This window comes from Gopherus flavomarginatus, chromosome 7 (genome assembly GCF_025201925.1).
Source record: "Gopherus flavomarginatus isolate rGopFla2 chromosome 7, rGopFla2.mat.asm, whole genome shotgun sequence".
In the NCBI taxonomy this organism is placed as follows: domain Eukaryota; kingdom Metazoa; phylum Chordata; order Testudines; family Testudinidae; genus Gopherus; species Gopherus flavomarginatus.
Window position 1 is genome coordinate 113,116,412 of NC_066623.1, and position 23,220 is coordinate 113,139,631.

The following is a 23,220-nucleotide window of genomic DNA, read 5'->3' on the forward strand; positions in this document are numbered from 1 at the left end:
GCATGAGTGGGGTTCCACAGGGATCAGTTCTGGGTCTGGTTCTGTTCAATATTTTCAATTATTTAAATAATAGCAGAGAATACACTTATGAGTTTGTGGATGATACCAAGATGGGAGGGGTTACAAGTGCTTTGGAGGACAGGATTAAATGATCTGGACAAACTGGAGAAATGGTCTGAAGTACACAGGCTGAAATTCACCATGGGCAAATGCAAAGTACTCCACTTGGGAAGGAACAATCAGCTGCACACATACAAAATAGGAAATGACTGCCTGGGAAGGAGTGTACTGTGGAAAGGGAGCTGGGCATCATTGTTGATCACAAGCTAAGTGAGTCAAACACTGAAAAAAAAACCAAACATTCTGGGATGTTATTAGCTGGAGTGGTGTAAGCAAGACATGAGAAGTAATTTCTCTACTCTGTACTGACTAGGCTTCAACTGCAGTATTATGTTTAGTTCTGGGTGCCACATTTTAGAAAAGACAGGGACAAATTAGAGAGAGTCCCCAGCACAGCACCAAAACGGATTAAAGGTCTAGAAATCATGACCTATGAGGGAAGACTGGAAAAAATTGGGTTGGTTTAGTCTGGAAAAAACGACTGAGGGGACATAACAGTTTAAGTAGATAAAAGATTGTTAAGAGAGAGGACAAAAATGGACTTAATTGCAAGAAGGGAAATTTAGGTTGGACATTAGGAAAAACTTCCTGTCAGGCTGGTTCTGCACTGGAACAAATTGCCTAGGGAGGTTTAGTTTGGAATATGGGGGAAGGTATAATGTATGTCTTCAACTACTTGAAAGGCTGCCATACAGATGGAGAATAATTCTCTTGCCACGGAGGGCAGGACAAGAGGCAAGACAATGGAACAAACTGCCTTAGGGAAGTTGGGGAAGCTCCTTCAGTGGCAATTCTCAACCATCCATCCTGGCAGGGGGGCAGACTAGAAGTAGTTACATAATTTGTGGTCCTCCTCACACTATGGTTTTATTAACTGATAAACTCAAACCTACATTGATGTTAGTAACATCACATTCTCTTGCAGAATGGAGACAGCCTCCCTTCTTTTCACACCCACTCACAATCTGCACTGGGGGTTTCCCCACTTTTAGTTCCTATGAATAATTTACAAGTTGGTTGCCTTTCACCAAGAGGACAAGATATGAAGTGCACCACTAATATTTACCAGGACCCAATGATTTAAAATTAGATTAAAAATATACTATGCATTTGCTGCCCCGTTTTAAAAGAAAGTCAGAACACGGAACTGGTAGAAGCTCCTGAAACTAGAATTTGTTGAAGTGCAATAACCAGTTTGACAGCAGTAGCCTCTTCAGCAAGTGCAGGGAGAATAGTTCCAGTGACTAGTTAGTTCAAAGTTAAGAAATCGGTGAGTTGTGGGGGGATGAAACGCAACCTGGAAGCTTGTTTTCTCTTTTTAGTCTATGAATAAAAACTAGACAGAGAATGATCTTAGAGGACATAACCAGAATCAGCTCAATGCAGTAATTACAGCTAATGCTGCCTTTGTTTAGTTTAATAAATTGGGTTAATATAAAAAAAAATTGAAAAGACCTTAAGTATCATGCATAGTTAAAGCTTCTTTAAATAATAAAAATACCATTTTAGAATGGGGTTTCTGTGCATTTTTAATTTGCATTTCCATCCAAATGAAGGCCTCATTCACCATTTTCTTGGAAACCACTTGGAAACATAAGAATTGGAATGTTTGCTTTTCCTATCTCTTTGGTAGTAAAGAACCCAACTCTAGAGGCATCCTACACTTTTTAAAAAAGTTATGTTTTGTCTGTAACTCCTCTTTGTTAACAGAATTATTGCCTCAGTTTTCTCCTTATTTCAGGCTCGGCTGTTAATTCTAGATCACATCTAGAAAGTCAACTGTATCTTCTTCCTGGACCACTACATCAGCCAAGCAAGACACCCATGACATGCAATTTACGTCATTGCAGACATCAAGTAGCTGGGTCAAGCTCCTTGGGACATTTTGTTTACAGTACTATAGATGAGAATTTGTTCATCTATACTGCTGTACCAGGACTATGTCTCGCCCCTATTGAGGAAAAAACTGAAAAACATTTGCTTACAATCTTTATTGAAGTCATACAAAAGTTGCCAAAGTGAAAAAATACACTATATACAAAACCATTCTCCTTGAGAGGAGAGGAGTGGTCCACACTGAAGACCTATCATACTGTACTTTCAACTGCAGCCCCTGATTCCACTTGTGGCCTTTTCTCTGTCTGAAAGAGAGGAATGAATTTTGTTAAGAGCCAGTATTACATGTTCCACATCAGTTAATTCATGCACCAGCTGGGAAAGTTTTGGTAGCTTGGAGAATTGCATTGACTGGTTACCTATGCTTCATCAGTAGTTACAGGAACCAAGCACAACTCAAATATATATGTAGACAGGTTCACAGCTTCAGAGCCCTTTGATTTTAAGAACAAACAGACTTCTATTTCATTGCACACCAGTGCTTTAGGAGAAAGGAGAATCTTGTGTTTTAGTTCAGCTGTAATTTCATACACTGAACTCCAAGTTGCTGTCTCCCAAGTGGGTAATGCTACAGGGCAAGTTTACTTTCCAAATGACTACGGGCCAGACATCTTGTGTGTAACATGCACTCTGCTGAATTGGGCAAATCCCCAGCTCCTTCTATAGGAGTCTTAGGAAGACAACCAGCAGGCAATAAAGCATTAGATCTACCAGGCATGAAAGATATGCCTGAACAGAGAAGGAAATATACATGGCACAGACTCCTGACTCAGCTGCCCACCTCTGCTTCCATTTTTTCTGCAACCTCATTTCCACTGGGGGCAGCATCACCACCACCATTGACAGCCGGTTCTGGTTTAGATTTCTTAGCTTCATTGTCTCCCTGTTGAGTCTCCTCCTCTGGTTTCCTCTGAAGACAAAATTGTTTAGTAAATTTGTTTTTAGTACCCATGACATCTGATCTAAGCTTCAGAGCTGATGGAAGATGTTTCAAACTTGCTCAGAGATGGACTGAAAGAGGCTATTGTGACAAAATGCAGACAGCCATGGTGTGTCGTAACAGTACATACAGTAGGCAAATGAAAAGTACTGTGAAATTTGATTTAGATTAGGAAAATACTAATGAGAACTCACTTCAGTGTTAAAAACACAAAACAACACACACAAAAAAAACCACCAAGACCAAACACTGGTTTCCCTTAAGGTTGCCCATATTTCATTACTCCAAGTCGTCAGATTTTACTAGTAGTAAGACTACTACACATTTAGACTGGCTTTGCTACTTTATTATTTAAGTCCAATACTCCATTTCCACTTGGAAATAAGGGAACCCAACTCAGCCTGTTTGTTTGCCTTTATAATATCTATGGCCTGGCCTGCCGTGCTCCTTCATGCAGGGCCTCAGTCTGTGGAGCACTTATTTACAGGACCCACACAATTCAGCTTTGAAGTTAAACTAATGTGGATCAGGCTGAGTGCTGTAAAGCATACAAGGAACCATCAAAAGCTACTCTCCAGGAAGACTGATTGGCTCCCAGTGGAAAGGAGTTTTATGCAGTATTCCTACTTTTTCAGAATTTGTTCTGTGTGTAACAGTGATAGTTAAAGGCTTTGTTTAGCCAAGAAATCAAACGATACACAGTGCAAGCCAGTGGTAGTTTGTCCAAATAGCTATATATCTGGACACACCTTTTTTCTGACAAGATGAGAGATGTCTGTAACACACTGGGATGCTCCATCAGCTGGTTTTCTTACAGGAATCTATTACAAGATAGAGGTTGTAATGTGAGTGACATCAAACATTAAAACCTTCCAATTTAGTAGTATTTAAATGCCTGTCAGAACTCAGATTTAATTCACTCACTGTGGAAACAGAACAGCTTTCTTCACTCTGTGTAAAACTGGAGGTAGCTCCTCCAACCTAAAATGAAAGAAACTATAGTGATTAACAAAGTACTGGCTTCCAGTTGTATTTCTGAGCTCCCACAGCATGCTGGGACTTTACACTACAAATCCATGGTTCCTACTATACCATGAAGTAAGTTATGGTTTAATAGGTTTGTTTAGTTTCTCTATGATGTGGCGTTTTATTATATCTGCATTAACAAATGCAATTCTGACTGTAAAATTATGAAGTACTTAATCTCCAGTGTTGGTTATTTTGTTTCTTCTACCAAGTACCCAATTTGTAGACATTTATTCCAACCCAACAAATTAATATGTCACCGTGAATGAGCAAACAGGTTGCCTATCAGTTAGATAGGCAGAACTTAATTGTTCCCCTGCTTAAGAGGTACCTTAAAAAGGTCTTCAATGTAGAAGTGCCTTCAGAAAGGCTGGCTACACTATACAACTATTCAGGATATATGCCACCACCAGATGCTGAACCAGATTTAAACCAAATTTAGGACTCTCAAACTAGGCTGTATCTTTGTACCCAGGAATCTCTGCAGGTCTAGTTTACTGACATCTGGCCAAAAACCCAAACCCTTGCCAAAGAGCATTGCCCTTATGGTTATTTAGTGCTAAACAAAACAGCCGACATGTGATGTCACTGTCTCCTCAAGCCCCTTTGTTGAGAGCCAGCTGATTGGCCAATAAGAGGTAGCTTTATCAAGAGAGAAAAGCAGAGTGGTGACATGTGATAGTCCAATGCTTCCCCCCTCCCCCCCAAAGGGAAAGGGAAGTGAGCCATATTTCATTCTGAGTGATTTAACAGCTTCTGGTCATGGGAAGGTAAGTCATTTGCAGACAATCACTAATTCTAGACCAATACAGCCAACCCTGCTGTTGTGGGTGATTCTGCTCTCCTTCAGCTATACCATTAGTTAATGCCAACTTACTAGAAAAGTAATTAAACTAAAAGCTAACCAGAGTTGCTTTCAAAGCCAGTTCAGCTACTCTCGCACTTTTTTGAGACTCCTTTGAATCCTCTATCTTTTCCTTAATTTCAGGAAGTAGTCCCTTTAATTCTTCGATCTCCTTCTCATCTTCAGTAGATCCTCCTTCTGCTTTCTTTATTCGTTCAGTCAGCATCACTAAAGGAATACAGGTTTAAGTTGTCAGCAGTTTATTAAACCAACAACGTATAGCTCAAGTGCCCTTGCCTTCTCTGCCTTCATTAGAGACCATTCAGAGAACTGTGGAGAGTAGTGTGCTTCCATGTTACTAACCTCAGCTCAATCCAGCTTTCCTATGACAGTTAACCAGTTCGCTAGTTAAGTTTCGCAAGTCTACTCACCCATTCTTTTGTCAATGACTTCTACTGATTTACTGAACTGCAGAATTGCTTCATCAAACTGGCTGTTGTAGTGATATGCCAGTGCCAGCTGGTAGTGCGACTCTGCTAGCAGGCGGTCATGGGCCTCGAGGTACTTCTGCTGTAAGGCAAGGCATGCCTGAAATTCTTCTATAGCTTGTGCATAGTTTTCTACAACAGAAAAGCCATAAACCTTTACAAATACAATAAGTATCAAGCCAAACAAACAAAGTTACCAGACTGTCTCCCCATCTAATTTATTCCATAGACTGCTCTTAGATTCTGTATGAACTGAAAGCAGTTGCCTCACTGAGGGATGCTAACAATAAAAGGGACACTCAACTTGAGTTAGTCAATTTCATATAGTGTTACACTTCCCTTCCCAACTCTCTCCCCACATTTTGGCAGCAATTTAGACAGTTACTTTAAAAGTGCATTTCCTCTTTCCTACACAAGCATGGGAAGACAACTATACAGGTGAAGCAGGGACAGTGTGATAAAAGCAGACAAACTGCAAACCCTAGTTTTGCAATCCTAACCCACAGAACCTTCCCAGATGAATTCAGTCTGAAACCACTTTCTAGCCAAACAGAAAATGGCAAAGATGATAAAGAACTACATTGTTTCAAGGGGAGAGGCAGACTTCAAGTGGAGGCAAAAGTCTCAGGATTAAGCAACAGCATTCAACACCACCAAAAAGCCAACTTGAGTGTTTTGCGGAGTCCGCCCATTTCTAGAACCCAACATGTTCTCAATTTGTATTTTCCCTATCTCATTCTGACAGCAGTTTGGTGTGTTTGGCTTCTGGCCTACTACTGAAGGTGAAAAAGTTCTCCATATCCTATAGTTGCTGGAGCCACATTCAAGAGCAGCTATTGTGTACACGCCTATTTCCAAGCCACTACTATTTCTATTCCAGAAATTAAAGCAAGTTGAGGCTCAACATGGCCTTCCCCCACTTTGCTCAAGAATTTAGTTGGCAGGTAATTGGCTTATTCCCAGATCTGTCCCAAGATTATTCAAACTTGTGGGCATCTCCCCCCCATGCGGTCTGAAGTTTATCTGATCTCTCCAGCAATTTTAAATAAGTATGTGGTGGGTGAGATAGGGTGAAAGTTAGCAAGAAATTAAGCCACTTTAATACTGCATGTTTTATGTACAATCAGATTTCAGATAGGCAGTTTACCGGATTCAACGCTAACTTCTCCTAGTTTCAAGTGAGCCTGAGCAGCGTGGAGCTGAGCTTCTTTTGTTTCCTGTCTAAATCAAGAAAACTTTAGTTAGTTTGCTATAAACACCCTGATCAGAGGCTTCCCCCTCTTTATCTAGCGTACCTCTATTATGCCAACTCCCCAGTGGTTTCCTGTAAGTTTATTTAAAAAAATAATAAAATAAAGGAAGACTCAGATCAAGTTTTACCTTTTATAGATTACTTTTGCCAACTCCAGCATATCCCAGGCCAGCTCCAGATTTCCAACGTCATCCTCTTCACTTTCCTGAAGAGACTAGAATTATATTCTAATTTTATTTAAAAAATGGAGACTTGTCTCAGTGAAGCAATGTGCAACAATGTACCAAAGGTGGCTCATCAGCAATTTAAGGTTTAAAGCCACAGTGAGTTGTTTCGTTTGTCACTGCAGCTAGAGACTGTCCCAAGCTGATGCAGTAGTCTATTTTTCAAGTTAGTGGAGACTCAAGATGAGTTCTTGATTTCAGTTTCTGTTTAAGACTACATCTCCAGTTTATTTACAGTCATTTGAATACTACTGAAAATCTCTGCCAACATTACCTTGAAACTGTTTAATTTTAAGATACTACTAATTAAGAGGACGAGGAATTAGAAGATAAAGGAGCTAGAGCAAAACCTCAGTAAGGTTGTTAAAGCCAGGTAATCCATTAGATGCAAATGGCAATACCAACACAACAGGGTAAAGAAATTCTAATTAAAGCAGTTGTGCAGTGGCCTGCTAAAATATGGTGTATGTTAAACCAGATAATCTCAACCTTTTTGTGTCAGGGTCAGGACCCATTTGTGAACCCTGATAACCTGTCGCAACCCAGAGACACCACTACCACATCTTAAGATGCCCCCAGACTCTATACTGGCCCTACCTCCCCACAGAGGTTCATCTGGCAGGGGGCTCAGGGCTAAAATTCCAGATGCTCTGGCCAGATGCGAACTGGCAAAACCCCCCACCAATGGATAAAGAAAACCAAGACATCCCTGCCAAAAAACACAGCTCCCACATGGCCCATGAGGGGCAGAGATCAGAGGGCCTAGGGGTTCAGTGAAGGAGTTAGTGGGTCTGGAGAAGGAACCGGAGGGTAGAGGCGCGGTGAGCCAATAACTCTCCAAAAAGAAGTGCGCACATACACACACCCATGGGCAGACGATATTACTGGTGAACATGACACCAACAATTCCCTCTCAACTTGTGTCCTGTGGGACTGATTGGGCTCCGCTCCCCACTCTAGGCAGTCACAACTTTGCTCAGGTTTGGTCCGACTTTGTCGCTGTGACAGAGGGGCCAAACTTGAGTGATGCTGAAACCCAACGCCCCAGACCACAACATCTAGTGTGGAGAGCTGAGCCCAGCCAGTTCTGTGACACTGGCACATTCTGGTGACCCAATTTTTGCGTTTCAACCCATGGGCTGAGAAACCCCATGTTAAGCAAGTCCTTTAAATCAGGGCATAGGTGTGCTGAATTGCTACAGCACCATAATTAAAAATTCAAAAGGATGCAATCCCTGCACTGACACACAGGAGAGCCACACAGTCCCCATGCGCTAGTGATTATGCATATCCCTGGCAACTGTCCCAAAGAGGCTCATCCATGAGCTGCCAGAACTACCTCCTGCCTTCCCAACCCTGTCAAATCCACCTTACCCCAAATCGTTGAGGTGTGGAAGTAAAGAGGAGGATATAATCTTTTAACAGATTAATGGAGAATCAGATGGGTGTTACAAGCGGTGTATTGCAAATGGTGATGCTGAAGTATGGTCATTGTGAGACTACTGCAGTCTGGTACAATCTGTATCTGCACTGGCTGCCAGAATGTAGTTATTGGTCCAGAGAAAAATGTGTAATGGCACCACTACCACTTCGCAAAGATATCAGTCAGGCAAGGACCAAGAAGGCAAAGTAGGACAAGTGTAATAATATCATCTTGGGGGCATTAGCTCACAAGTAACAATAATTTGATCCTAAGACTACTAGAAATATGCTGATTGTAATATTTTCACTGTGAAGTGTCTGCAAAGGTGTCAGGATTACCAGAATATGACGAGGGCTCAAAGTCAGGAATAGAACACTTCTGTGCCTGGATTTAACCAATGCCATTCATCCATAAGCATTAGTTCTCAGTTAATGTGGAAGAACACATCATCAATTTAAGTCAATAAAGCTCACCTTATCTTCAACGGTCAAGTCATTTTCTTTATCATCTTCAGTTTTGTCATTTTCTTTATCTTCCTCATCTGATCCTTCTGTTTCTGCAAGGAAAGTTTGTGGAGGAGAATGAGGATATTTGCTATACACAGACTTTATTTTTTATTTTAAAGGAAGCATCTTCCTCTGTCTCAGTGAATATTATGTGCAACTTTAGAACAGTCAAAGTGACATTGCAGCCTTCGCACTACCCACCTTGCTAAAAACATGAGTTACTGTAGTTCTACAGTAGCAGTTTAACATTAAAATTTTCTGACTTAGTACTGCCTAGAATGGAAGTTTATTTAGGGGTAAATTTGGACATATTCCCTGGGAGCTCCCAGTGAAGTCAATGGAGTTGTAAAAACACCCAATGACGGGTATGTCATCCTACAAGTCACAAATGTTTTCAGCAAGATAATATTTCTGACCCCATGTGTGGTAGCTGTGCCTAAAACTCAAATGCAAACTGCTTATGATTTCAGACAACTAGAAGATTTTATGAGGCAACTTGCTATATTGCAGTACCAGTTCAGCTTGTGAATTTTCGGGGCAGCAAAGTGCTTTAAATGTAGAGTTACATAATTAATCCTAGCAAGAGGAAGCCAGAGGAAAGCGGGTGGGAGGCGAAGGGGAATGGATGGCAGCCAGCATTTACTTTTGGGCACAAGCTATCTGATACATAAAGAAAGTGGATGGGAAACCTTGCTATACACAATTAGTATCTTATACAAGCTTGGCAATCTACTATACACCTCTACCCCCATATAATGCGACCCAATATAAGATGAACGAATTCGGCTATAACGCGGTAAAGCGGTGCTGGGGGGTGGAGGGGAATGGACTGCGCACTCTGGTGGATCAAAGCAAGTTTGATATAACGCAGTTTCACCTGTAACGTGGTAAGATTTTTTGGCTCCCGAGGACAGCATTATATAGGGGTAGAGGTGTATATCTGGAAAAAGGCGGCTCTGTTATGTTCGGAAGCTGACACAGGCTTGTGAGCTGGTCAAATTTTACTTTTCTTGAGGAAGCCCGTTACTTTTGACAAAAAACATGGCTGTGAGAGGTCAACTGTGGTAACTGCCATAACTAGAGCCAGATTCAACAGCCATATTGGCAATGGCTACCTGCCACAAAAGCAGACCAAGTTTCTGTGGATGAGACGTAATTGATTAGAGTGAGAATAAAGATGCTAGGTGCTTAGCTTCCTAATAAGACACTTTTAGATAATGTACCTCTGCAAATGTGACTAAAACTCAAGGCTGGAGGACAAGACATTTATTAGCCCATGATGTGGTTGTCAAATAAGCACTCCCAAAGTTAGTAAATGGATGTCAGGGTGCTTTTTTTCTCATCTGGGAAATAAAAGTTAAGAACTATTTTTCTTGTGGGTACAGACTGAGTTTGAGGCAAGAGAAAGAATACAAGGGTCTATCTGCACAATGTATGGTAACTGAAGATACTTTAGAGCAGTGGTTCCCAACTAGGGGTACGCATACCCCGGGGGTATGCAGAGGTCAAGGGGTACATCAACTCATCTTGATATTTGCCTAGTTCTACAACAGGCAACATAAAAAGCTTTAGCGAAGTCAGTACAAACTAAAATTGCATACAGACTACGACTTCTTTATACTGCTCTATATGCTATACATTAAAATATAAGTAATATTTATATTCAGATGAGACTGCAGAAAGGCGTACAATAGTCTGGAAGGGTTGAGAGCCACTGCTTTATAGTGTAGCTATATTACATCCTTTGTGATTGGTACAGACAGTTCCACTGTCATGTTCAACATGAAAGATGCCTTTAATATTGTCCAGAGATTGCTAAAGAAATTAAGAAACTGCACGGATATTTGGTCACTATTAAGTAAGGCTGTGAATAGCTCAACTGGCACAAGCATGCAGTCATTCTGACTGATTGTCGGAATATCAAGATACCATGTGATGATTTGCAGCCTCTTCAAGTGTATGTTATTTTGGAAAGCATATGGAGTTTGTTTTCTGGTTTGTTAGAATAGTTAAGCAGCTAAATGAAGCAGGGAAGCAGAATGACATGAAAAGCTACATAGGAAGAAGCTTGTACTAGCTAGCACCTATTTACAATGGAATTTTAAAGCCTATCAGATATTAAATTTAAGTTTCACAATGAAGTTCATTCTTCACTCACTGAGATTCCACAGAAGAGTTCCAATTCTCATAACAAGGAGATTTCTATTTTATGTATCAATTCAGTGGATTCTACTTTACTGCCCCATGGTCTAGAATTGGAGATTAGGACCAGAGGCAACTTGTGGTTCCAAGTATTTGAAGGTTAGTGCAATAAACCCAGACACATGCAAGTGGACATCCATTCAGTATTCTCTACCAGCCTGGTTATTGCTTTCCAAACATTACCACTGAAGCTAGCCACAGCCCCCAAAATGATAGCCACAAAGATTTTGCTTTGCAGTTAGTTAAGCATTAGATGGAAACTAAAACTATTCATTGCTCCTTGAAACTTAACTGAAGCCAGTTACTTGGAGGACTTTATACCCAAGTGCCCCTTGTCTGACTTTATACCCAAGTGTCCATTAGTCTATGGCAAACAGAAAATTCTGAATGGAAAAGTAAACCTTTACCCCTGGTTAGCAAGTCAAATCCATCAAGTAATCCACCCACAAGTACTTCTCCTATCCCTGTTACCTTCACCCTCTTCCATCAGGTCATCTTTCTCTTCTTCTTTTTCTACCTTAGCACCATCTCCCTCTTCCATCAGGTGATCTCTCTCTTTTTCTACCTTAACAGCTACTTCAACTTTTTCTTCAGTTTGCATTTCATTAGCTGGTTCTTTGCCCTCTGCAGATGTAGTGGCATTTCCAGCTGCAAACAGTGTTTCTTTTGAGGCCAGTGCCTCTTTTGACTTGTTTAGCTTCTCTTCTGTGGCTTCTGTCACTGCCTTCTCTTCCTCAGTTACCTCTACCTGCTCTTCCGCGGCTTCTGCCACGGCCTTCTCTTCCACAGCTGCCTCTACCTGCTCTTCTGTGGCTTCTGCCACGGCCTTCTCTTCCACAGCTGCCGCCTCTACTATGGCTACTGCCACTGCCTTCTCTTCCACAGCTGTCTCTATTGTGGCTTCTGCCACGGCCTTCTCTTCCACAGCTGCCTCTAACCGCTCTTCCATGGCTTCTGCCTCAACTTGCTTTTCTGTTGCTTCTGCTACTGCCTCCTCTACCCTCTCTTCCGTGGCTTCTGCCACTGCCTTCTCATCCACAGCTGCCTCGACTTGCTTTTCTGCTGTTTCTGTCACCTGCTCTTCTGCCAGAGCCTCCTTTTCCACAGCCACCTCTGCCTGCTCTCCTATAGCTTCTGCCACTTGCTCTTCTCCCACTGTCTTCTCCTGCATATCTGCCTCTACCTGCTCTTCTGCCTTCTCTTTAAGCTTTGTCTCCATGTCAGCAATTGCTTCTTCTTCTCTTGTTTTAACTCCCATCTCCACATTCTCTCCTTCTGTTTCCTTCCCAGCTTCACTCAGTACTGGAGACTCTTCTGCAGATTTTTTGGATTCTTCCTTTTCCCCCATGGCGTTATATACCTGCTCTCTCAACTCCTCCCTTGCTTCTTCTACATAGTTAAGGAAGATGAAGCATAAACATTTCTTCGAGTTTAGTGATAAAAGCATTAACGGAAATTGAAAATACCACCCTCAGACCCTCCAATGTGTGTGTATAGCACATGTTCCTAAACTTGATTCTTCTTTAAATCTAAAGAAGCTGAGTCCCAAGCAACAAACTCTGGGAGATACTACAGTCTTGTAAATGACCACTCAAGCAATATACAGTTTTATGCATTAGCATTTTTAGTCACAGCTGAGCAAGAAATGCCAAGTTAAATCCATTTGTCTAGATGGATAAAAACCTCCTCGTGCAATAATCCTCTGCAATGTACTATAGAATGAAAGCTGCCCTGGAACTTTTACAGAGAGGACAGTTTGGCGAGTCTGACAAAATAAATTCTCCCCTTATGACCAACTTAAATGAATGACACCACATTCCACTGTACTGCTGCAAGTGCACAGAGCAGTCCTAGCTGGCTGAAAGCTTAGAACAGGAAAGGAAGTTTGAGTGTAATGCTTCACAATTGACAAGTTTTGTGACCCCTTGAGTCAAAACTAGTGTGAAAGAAGTGTTTCTTGCAAAATAAAAAAATCTTTTAGCTAGGTTTGGGAAATTTATAGAACAAGACTCCTTCACCTGCTAAAAGTTTTGGTACAAAGTTTCAGATCATCTAGAGCAGCAAAGTAAAGAATCCAGGTCCGATATTTACACAAGGCAATACAGCTTGGCATCTCTATGGCATGTTAGACAGTTCTACATACCATCTACGTTATCAGCATTTTCTACCATTGAGTCATCTGCTTTTTCTCCTTCCTCCTCTTCCACTTGCACTCCTTCCAAGGCATTTCCCAATACACCATTCTCCATTCTAGAAAAATAGAAGCAAGTCAGCGGCACACAAGCACCAAGGAATACATTTTGTGCACAAAGGAACATAGCATTTGACTGATCTACCTAGCACCTCTCCTACCTACCGCCAGGATGGCTAAGGAATGGTGTCCCTAGCCTCAGTTTGTCAGAGGATGGAGATGGATGGCAGGAGAGAGAGATCACTTGATCATTGCCTGTTAGGTCCACTTCCTCTGGGGCACCTGGCAAGGGCCACTGCCGATAGACAGGATACTGGGCTAGATGGACCTTTGGTCTGACCCGGTACGGCCGTTCTTATGTTATGTTCTTATTCTACTATACCCCTGTTCTAGACTGCAAAAGCCTCTTACTCCAGGCTAGACTCTTGATTTCAGTAGATCGTGAGCATCGTGCCATACTTGTGTGGCAAGAGAACATGGTGATGACGCTCTAAAAATATTTAGGATAGACGGACTGGTGCCCAGTGACTCCAGTTAGACTTTTGCTAGAGATCTAGGTAAGAACAGTTCCCTTTTGCCTGCCCCGTCCTACAGAGTATATTTCTCCTATTTTTCCTTGAGTTCAAGCGTTCTATCAATAACCTACCCCCTTATTCTAACGCCCATTCCCCACCTGTAAGGTACAGCTACCTCCTTTAAATTTTTATTTTTAAGAGAAGCAATTACATTTAACTGGTGTTTCATCCAAAAAGCTCCAAACTAAAGTTTTCAGTTGCTACTATCAAAGTACTCCCCCATTTGTATCCCCTTTATAAAGAAATTAAAATACCATCTTAAGATGTCAAAATCCAGGAAGGAGATATACTATGTATTCAGAGGACTGACAAGCCAACTAGAGGGTCTTTCTTAGTATACCTTGCTAACTCCAGGAGAGATTTTCCATAGTAAAAAAAGGCTTCTGCACATTGATCTGCTGTCTCGCCATACTTTTTACCCCTATAAAGTAAGAAAAGTTAATACAGCTTATTGGCACCATGTTTTGAAATAGCTTTACATTGCCAGATATACAACATTTAAATCTTTTCTGGGTGGGACAGTCAGTTTCTAAGCTGTTACCTCCCACATGACCTCCACCCTTAGGCAAATGCCAGTTCTCTCCCTTCTGATAACTGGAATGGTTTTACTGGAAGTTCTGATTGTAGTGGGTTTTCCAGACCATCTTCTGTTCTAAATGCTCTTTTCCTCTATAAGCTAAGCAATTTGTCTCTGCTTTGCTTGCAATTTATAGATTATGTTTCTCTAGTGGTTAGACCAGGGGTCAGCAACCTTTCAGAAGCGGTGTGCCGAGTCTTCATTTATTCACTCTAATTTAAGGTTTCGCGTGCCGGTAATACATTTTAATGTTTTTTAGAAGGTCTCTCTCTAAGTCTATACATTATGTAACTAAACTAGTGTTGTACTGTAAAATAAACAAGGTTTTCAAAATGTTTAAGAAGCTTCATTTAAAATGAAATTAAAATGTTGATCTTACGCCACCGGCCAGCTCAGCCCACTGCTGCTCTGGGGTTCTGTTCACCTAGGTCAGCAGCAGGCTGAGTGAGGCCTACGGCCGGGACCCTGGTTGGCAAGGGTCCACTAGCCAGAACCCCAGACCAGCAGCAGACTGTGCGGGGCCGGCAGCCAGGACCCAGAGGGCTGGGGCAGGCTGGAGTCAGGGCTGGGGGTGTCAGGGCAGAGGGGGGGCTAGGTATGGGTGGGAGTGCCAGAGTCAGGGCTTGGGTTGGGGTGAGAGGGATGAAGGAGTCAAGCAGAGGGCTGGGTGTGTATGAGGGAGGTACAGGGCTCAGAACAGGGGCCTGGGGGTGTGTGCGGGGCTCAGTGCAGACGGCGTGGTGTGTGTGTGCAGAAGAGGGTCAGGGGAGAGGGCTGGGTGACTGCCCCCCTAAGAACTCCCAACCCCACAGCTCCTTGTCCCCTGACTACCCCCTCCTGGGACACCTGCCCCCAACCCCCTATCTAAGCCTCCTTGTTCCTTGTCCCCAGACTGGAGCCTTCCCCCTACCTGTCCCCTGACTGCCCTGACCCTTATCCACACCTCCATCCCCAAACAGACCCCCAAGACTCTCATGCCCCATCCAACTGCTCCCCACCCCGACAGGACTCCCAGAACTCCCAATCCATCCAACCCCACCTCTCACTCCCTGCCTGCCCCAATCCCTCTCCACACCCCTGCCTCCTGACAGGACCCCCAGAACTCCCAACTCACACAACCCCCCCCCCCCCCAGCTCCTTGTCCCCTGACCACACCCTCCAGAGGACCCCCCCCCCCCAACTGCCCCCTCCTCCCAGTACCCTCCTTGCTCCCGGTCCCCTGACTGCCCTGACCCCTATCCACCCCCCCTGCTCCCTGACTGCCCTCTCCAGAGACCCCCACCCCAATCAACCCCCCAGAATTCCACTCCCCCATCCAACCCACCCTGCTCCCTGTCCCCTGACTGCCCCCACCCATTATCCAACACCCCCAACCCGGGGCCCTTTACCTTGAGGCTCCACGCAGAGCCAGACACACTGCCCCACGGGAGAGCACAGTCCTGGCTCTCAGAGTGCTGCGCGTGGTGGCGGCATGGCTCCAGTTGAGCAGGGAGCATGTCTGCCTCCCCGCGGAGCCAAACGATGCCCTGTGGGAGCGCGCAGCCCCAACCCTCAGAGCGCTGCACGCGGCAGCAGGGTTCCAGGGGAGAGGAGAAGGCAGGGGGAGGGGCCGATAGATTGTTGCGCTCAGCCCGGCGCTCCGGCCCAGGAGCGTGGACCTCGCGGCTTGCTGTGCCAGAAGAGTGGGGCCATTTGCCCACCCCGTGTGCATGGCTATGCTTCTGCTCCCTGCCCCCACGGGGGGAGCAGAGAACAGAGGAGAGCGGGCCTGGCTGGGCAGGATTTTTAATGGCATGCTGGAGTCCTGGCAGGCTCCAGCGTGCCATTAAAAATTGGCACGCATGCCATAGGTTGCTGACCTCTGGGTTAGATTAAGGAGATTTGCATTGCAGAACATTCCCTACTTTGCAATGTATGCGCTGATTTGGTTTCTTGATATGTTGATTTGTGAGGCACTGTAGGTCACTACTCCAATAGTTAAGTGTCTAAGCAGCACAAATAATGCATTATTTCAAAAGAAATCTACACAGACATGGTACAATCCTCAATTTTCCAGGTAATTATATTCAGATACTTGCAAACTGCCTATAAACGTAGCTTATCTAGGCCTGAGTTAAGTATCTACATTTCAGTTTGATTCACTTCAATGATGTACCCAAAATGAGAATTCAAGTTAAAAAAAGAAAAGAAAAAGGTATGTTCAGTTACTTACAATACACTAGCAGCTTCCTGGAATGCATTAACAGCTGCTGGAATATTTCCCAATACCAAGTGTTTCTGTCCTAAGCCCAGTAGTTTCTTGGCTTCTCCATCCACATCCATACTGTAAAGTTATAGAACACAGGCTGGGTTAGTCGCGGTACAGTTGTGAGAACATCTCTACGTGTACAAACTGGAGGAATGTTTATAGCCCCTTTCTGTTCAGTCACATGCTTCCATTTCCCAGAATCTTTAAATCCAGCCTTCAAACCTCTTCCCACCAAGAATCAAACATCAACCAGCAATGTGTATAGAAGTGCTAAATAGAGAGCCTCACCACGATTATTCAGTTACTGCTGGAGAACTTTCATGTGCACCAGCACTAAGGGGACAAAGATTTTTTCCATTTCTCACATGAGAATAAATTTAACTGTTAACTGCAAGAAACAGATCAAAGAAAGACTGTTTAATGCAATAGCCAACCTTCAGTCTTCTGCTAAGTCAGAGGCTTATATACAACACTTCCATATGACAAGAGTCGTTTACATTGAAAATGTGACAGAAGACCGTATGAAGTCCTGCAGAAAGAAGGGGACAGTTCATGAAGACACGAAGCTCACCTGCATAAGAGTGAAATGTTGGCCTATTGTCGCCCATTAAAAAGCCCCCACACATTTGTCACGCAGCCATGCTTAGAGCAAACTTTTGTGAAAGGCTGTTAATACAGTGTTTCTCTGGAATAAGGACTTAACCAGTGTTAGCCCAGAAAGGGGGAAAACAAGAGTATTCCTAAACTGTGGTTTCTTGAACGGCAACATGGGATATCTATAACCTTTAATATCTAGAGCTAAGCACAATGTCAGATTTAAATATTAATTTGAAATAAGATCCACTAGTACCCTATTTTTTTTTTTTTTGTTTGCCAACCTTAGCCTGCTAACTCAAATCCCTTACCTATCAGTTTTGTCTGCAGAAGTGGAGGGAGCAGCCAATTCCTCTTCCATTCTACAACTGAAGATTCAACAAGCAATTAGAATGGATTTGCAGTGTTGTACATGGTGTTACCAAATGGTGACGAAGTGACTAGAAGTTCACATTTCCAGAATCAGTAATATGAGAAATCTAGTGCACAATTTCAAACTTCTGACTTTCCAGAATAGGTATCTGCAAGCTTGTTTACACTGTGGACCATACCGTAATTATAGCAGATCAAAAATTTATGTAGAAAATTAACTTTTCATCAGTAACCAACACTTCAGTTTTCCCTTTCCAAACAAAAATTGCTGATTTTCTAATAAGAAAGTAAGTAAGGAGAACCAGACCCTTTTCACATAAGTTTTTCTTTAATTAAAAACCCAAGTTTCTGTCAAAAGAAATTGACAAAGATTTTGATCAGCCCTAATTTCAAGAGGAGGTAGTCTTGGACTATTGGCTAGCTCAACCATTCATGAACACCTCCCATCCCACTCAGAATCAACTGCATAACACCCATGTCAACCACAGCACCTGCTTACATGGGAAATAATGAATACATTTTACCTATCTTAAGGCAGCTTTGTAGCTGGAAATAAGGAGCCAGCATCACACATGTAGCTAGCTCTAGCCCACAGGACCACTATTCTGGAGTTTAGGAAACATCGGAAGGATAGACAGGGGAAAAAGGGAGGAGGTGTTGCCTTATATATTAAAAATGTAAACACTTGGACTGAGGTGGAGATGGACATAGGAGACGTAAGTGTTGAGAGTCTCTGGGTTAGGCTAAAAGGGGTAAAAAACACGGGTGATGTCATGTTGGGAGTCTACTACAGGCCACCTAATCAGGTGGAAGAGGTGGATGAGGCTTTTTTCAATCAACTAACAAAATCATTCAAAGCCCAAGATTTGGTGGTGATGGGGGACTTCAACTATCCAGATATATGTTGGGAAAGTAACACCGCGGGGCACAGACTATCCAATAAGTTCCTGGACTGCATTGCAGACAACTTTTTATTTCAGAAAGTTGAAAAAGCTACTAGGGGGGAAGCTGTTCTAGACTTGATTTTAACAAATAGGGAGGAACTTGTTGAGAATTTGAAAGCAGAAGGAAGCTTGGGTGAAAGTGATCATGAAATCATAGAGTTTGCAATTCTAACAAAGGGTAGAAGGGAGTACAGCAGAATAGAGACAATGGATTTCAGGAAGGCGGATTTTGGTAAGCTCAGAGAGCTGATAGGTAAGGTCCCATGGGAATCAAGACTGAGGGGAAAAACAACTGAGGAGTGTTGGCAGTTTTTCAAAGGGACAGTATTAAGGGCCCAAAAGCAAGCTATTCCGATGGTTAGGAAAGATAGAAAATGTGGCAAAAGACCACCTTGGCTTAACCACGAGATCTTGCGTGACCTTCAAAATAAAAAGGCGTCATATAAAAAATGGAAACTAGGTCAGTTACAAAGGATGAATATAGGCAAATAACACAGGAATGCAGAGGCAAGATTAGAAAGGCAAAGGCACAAAATGAACTCAAACTAGCTATGGGAATAAAGGGAAACAAGAAGACTTTTTATCAATACATTAGAAGCAAGAGGAAGACCAAGGACAGGGTAGGCCCACTGCTCAGTGAGGAGGGGGAAACAGTAACGGGAGACTTGGAAATGGCAGAGATGCTTAATGACTTCTTTGTTTCGGTCTTCACTGAGAAGTCTGAAGGAATGTCTAGTATAGTGAATGCTTACGGGAAGAGGGTAGGTTTAGAAGATAAAACAAAAAAAGAGCAAGTAAAAAATCACTTAGAAAAGTTAGATGCCTGCAAGTCACCAGGGCCTGATGAAATGCATCCTAGAATACTCAAGGAGTTAATAGAAGAGGTATTTGAGCCTCTAGCTATTATCTTTGGGAAATCATGGGAGACGGGGGAGATTCCAGAAGACTGGAAGGGGGCAAATATAGTGCCCATCTATAAAAAGGGAAATAAAAACAACCCAGGAAACTACAGACCAGTTAGTTTAACTTCTGTGCCAGGGAAGATAATGGAGCAGGTAATTAAAGAAATCATCTGCAAACACTTGGAAGGTGGTAAGGTGATAGGGAATAGCCAGCATGGATTTGTAAAGAACAAATCGTGTCAAACCAATCTGATAGCATTCTTTGATAGGATAACGAGCCTTGTGGATAAGGGAGAAGCGGTGGATGTAATATACTTAGACTTTAGTAAGGCATTTGATATGGTCTCGCATGATATTCTTATAGATAAACTAGGAAAGTACAATTTAGATGGGGCTACTATACGGTGGGTGCATAACTGGCTGGATAACCGTACTCAGAGAGTATTGTTAATGGCTCCCAATCCTGCTGGAAAGGTATAACAAGTGGGGTTCCGCAGGGGTCTGTTTTGGGACCGGTTCTGTTCAATATCTTCATCAACGATTTAGATATTGGCATAGAAAGTACGCTTATTAAGTTTGCGGACGATACCAAACTGGGAGGGATTGCAACTGCTTTGGAGGACAGGGTCAAAATTCAAAATGATCTGGACAAATTGGAGAAATGGTCTGAGGTAAACAGGATGAAGTTCAATAAAGATAAATGCAAAGTGCTCCACTTAGGAAGGAACAATCAGTTTCACACATACAGAATGGGAAGAGACTGTCTAGGAAGGAGTATGGCAGAAAGAGATCTAGGGGGTCATAGTAGACCACAAGCTTAATATGAGTCAACAGTGTGATACTGTTGCAAAAAAAGCAAATGTGATTTTGGGATGCATTAATAGGTGTGTTGTAAACAAGACACGAGAAGCCATTCTTCCGCTTTACTCTGCACTGGTCAGGCCTCAGCTGGAGTATTGTGTCCAGTTCTGGGCACCGCATTTCAAGACAGATGTGGAGAAATTGGAGAGGGTCCAGAGAAGAGCAACAAGAATGATTAAAGGTCTTGAGAACATGACCTCTGAAGGAAGGCTGAAGGAATTGGGTTTGTTTAGTTTGGAGAAGAGAAGACTGAGAGGGGACATGATAGCAGTTTTCAGGTATCTAAAAGGGTGTCATCAGGAGGAGGGAGAAAACTTGTTCACCCTAGCCTCCAATGGTAGAACAAGAAGCAATGGGCTTAAACTGCAGCAAGGGAGATTTAGGGTTGGACATTAGGAAAAGTTCCTAACTGTCAGGGTAGTTAAACACTGGAATAGATTGCCTAGGGAAGTTGTGGAATCTCCATCTCTGGAGATATTTAAGAGTAGGTTAGATAAATGTCTATTAGGGATGGTCTAGACAATATTTGGTCCTGCCATGAGGGCAGGGGACTGGACTCAATGACCTCTCGAGGTCCCTTCCAGTCCTGGAGTCTATGAGCCTAGTGCTTAAAAAAAAAAAAAAAAAAAAGCGCACTAACTTTTCCCATGCATCTTCTTAGAGCAGACTCAAGGACCATTCTCACTTTGAAAGTTCACTTCCCCTCCCAAACTACATCAAGTGTAGCAGTATAGATTGTGAACAGATTTTATTTAAAGCAAAAAGCACTTTTTAAAAATCTGAGGTTTTTGTCAGAAGAACTTAATGTGACAATGGCCCTTAAAAGAGAGCACAGTAGTTGAGGTAGCCAATACAGCCCATTTCCTACCTCTGGCTCAAAGATGGGATTACAAAATGTGCCCTTAATTATGAACCATCACCCAGCAGGACCACATGGAGCCAAGCCCTAATAGCCAGAGGAGCTACATTGGGGTATATCTTAAGGCGAGGGGACAGCACTTGTTAAGTGGGGATTTGCTAACAAGGCATGCTGCTTCGTATACACAATCCAGCTAGGCTCAGAGCCTCTCTTTAGGCCTGGCTGCATAATATTGCATCTCTTTACTTTTACCTACCTGCACAACTTAAAACCCAGGATAATTAAAGCAATTAGTGCAGTTTTGTGGTTTGACACTCACAGGTTCAAACAAAGGAAGAGCATCTAAACAGAACTGCACCAAAATAACCAATTTGGTTTTAGGAAACCAATTCAGATTACATACAAATTTGTATGTAGACAACTCATTCAGTGACACAGGATACTACCTAGGTACTTATACAGCTCTCATTGCCACAGTTTCTCAGTTATTAATAGACTTCATCATCCCAACACAGAGATAAGGTAGTATTCCAGGTAGGGACTGAAAACACTGGGCACATTCACTGGTACATGGTCAATTGGGAAATCTGTAGGGGAGATGAGACTGAACTCAGCTCTCCAGTGCCTCACCCACTAAACCAGCCTTCCTAACCCTTGCTGTACAAGTTAGGGAAGTTATTCTGTAGAGAACTACAGCCGTATCTGGGGCTGCAAGTATACAGATGTGTGTGGGGCCTGTGGGTATGGTACCTACATCTCAGAACGCCAAATCCTACTCTGCCCCAGCCTTGGGTAAGTCATTTAAAGTCTGCCCTTCAGAACTCCTGACTTCTAGAAAAGGGATCCTAGGTACCCCACATACAGGGGTATCTGAGACTCAGCCCATTGGTGTTAATCACTTATACAGCCCCCCACCCCACCCCTGGCTGTGCCAAGCACAGAGGCACCTTCACAATGAGCAGCTCACAAAGTCAGGCTCCAATCAAAGCTGGGCCTGGTGCAGGAGTGGAAACCACAGGGCCAGAGACCAGGCACCCCATAGCCAAGGCCAATGCTATGTTTACACAAGGTAGGTACAGGGGGGCCTCCTATCCCACGTGTGAGGAGACAGCACCGTCCCCGAGCAAGGGCACAATCAGCACCACGGCCCCCTCCCTCCAGCACTGGCCGGGGGGGGTGGGGGGTGGGAGAGTGACACACACTACAGGCACCTTCCCCCCACCCCTTAGGGCTCAGTGTGAGGGGGGTGAGTAACCGCCCCCCCCCAGCGCTTGGGGGGGCTGGAGCGATGACTGCCCCCCACACTACACACCCCAGGCACGGGGCGGGGTCTCGCTCCGTGAGAAGGCGCCGCCCCTCACGGAGACAATGGGCCCTTTTCCCGCCTTTCCCCTGTCCAACCCCGCCCCCCGTTTGGCGCCAAATCCCAGCGGTGGCTGCTCACAGGCAGCGGCCGAGCCACGTGACACCGACAGCTCTGCCCCCTCGGAGCGGCAGGTTTGCCTTGTCGGGCTTCTCTGCCCCCAACAAACATGGCGGAGCCGGGGCCGAGTCACGTGGGATTCATTAGCGTTCCGAAAGGGCCCCCGCCGGCGCCCGAGGAAGGGGCAGCACGAACCGCCAGGCAGGGCGGGCGGCGCGCCGAGGGGCATCAGGCCGGAGCTCGGGTCTCCGAGCCCAGCCTTTCCCAGAGCCGCCCCCCTCCGGCGGCGCGGAGCCACGGCCCTGCTGGTCGGCCCGCGCTACCGCCCCCCCCAGCTCGGCCCACCCGCCAGCGCGAAGCAGGGCCGCCCCGCCCAGCCCGTGCCGCGGTACCTAGGCGCGGGGCCTGGCGCGAGCTCAGCACGGGCAGCAGCAGGTTTCATGGAGTCTGACAGGGGCGACGACGGCAGAGTGCAGCCCCCGGCCCCTCCGGCTGCCTATATACCCTGAGGACACGCCCCGGACCCGCCTCGCGGCGCGCGCAAGCCCCGCGGACTGCTGCTCCCAGCGTCCTTCGCGGCCCTCGAGCGCGGCCCTCTCCGAACCCGGGGCTGCACGGCACTGCAGGGAAACGTAGTCCCCAAGGCGCGCCTCTGACGCACGGCCTGCTGGGAAAGGTAGTCTAGAGGCGGCCGCGCAGCATGCTGGGAAAGGTAGTTCCGCGGAGCCGCTGGCGACGCGAACCGCAGAGCAT

General features: G+C 44.3%; 2 protein-coding genes across 8 annotated transcripts in view; one reads left to right on the top strand and one right to left on the bottom strand.

The window, feature by feature from the left end:
• Positions 1-2,122, top strand: part of CCDC17 (coiled-coil domain containing 17) — a 39,377-nt gene extending 37,255 nt beyond the window's left edge. For both annotated transcript variants that reach the window (XM_050961100.1, XM_050961102.1), the window contains one exon: positions 1,862-2,122. In XM_050961100.1, the coding sequence (XP_050817057.1) occupies positions 1,862-1,891 (30 nt within the window). In that variant the 3' untranslated portion in view covers positions 1,892-2,122. The remainder of the gene's footprint in view (positions 1-1,861) is intronic.
• On the bottom strand, positions 2,097-23,016 carry NASP (nuclear autoantigenic sperm protein). 6 transcript variants are annotated; one of them, XM_050961130.1, is made up of 15 exons: positions 22,860-23,003; positions 17,418-17,474; positions 16,477-16,587; positions 14,028-14,108; positions 13,065-13,171; positions 11,393-12,310; positions 8,687-8,769; positions 6,695-6,771; positions 6,462-6,535; positions 5,258-5,446; positions 4,888-5,054; positions 3,881-3,937; positions 3,706-3,777; positions 2,798-2,926; positions 2,097-2,261 (listed from the first exon to the last, which is right to left on the bottom strand). In XM_050961130.1, the coding sequence occupies exons 1-15, from the start codon at positions 22,907-22,909 to the stop codon at positions 2,208-2,210; spliced, it is 2,226 nt and encodes a 741-aa protein (XP_050817087.1). In that variant the 5' UTR covers positions 22,910-23,003; the 3' UTR covers positions 2,097-2,207. The 6 variants fall into 6 exon arrangements, 5 of the variants coding, with proteins under 5 accessions (XP_050817087.1, XP_050817086.1, XP_050817089.1 ...); XM_050961129.1 differs by having other exon boundaries at positions 6,695-6,780; XM_050961132.1 differs by lacking the exon at positions 2,798-2,926 and having other exon boundaries at positions 6,695-6,780; positions 22,860-23,006.
• Positions 23,017-23,220: the final 204 nt, after the last annotated feature.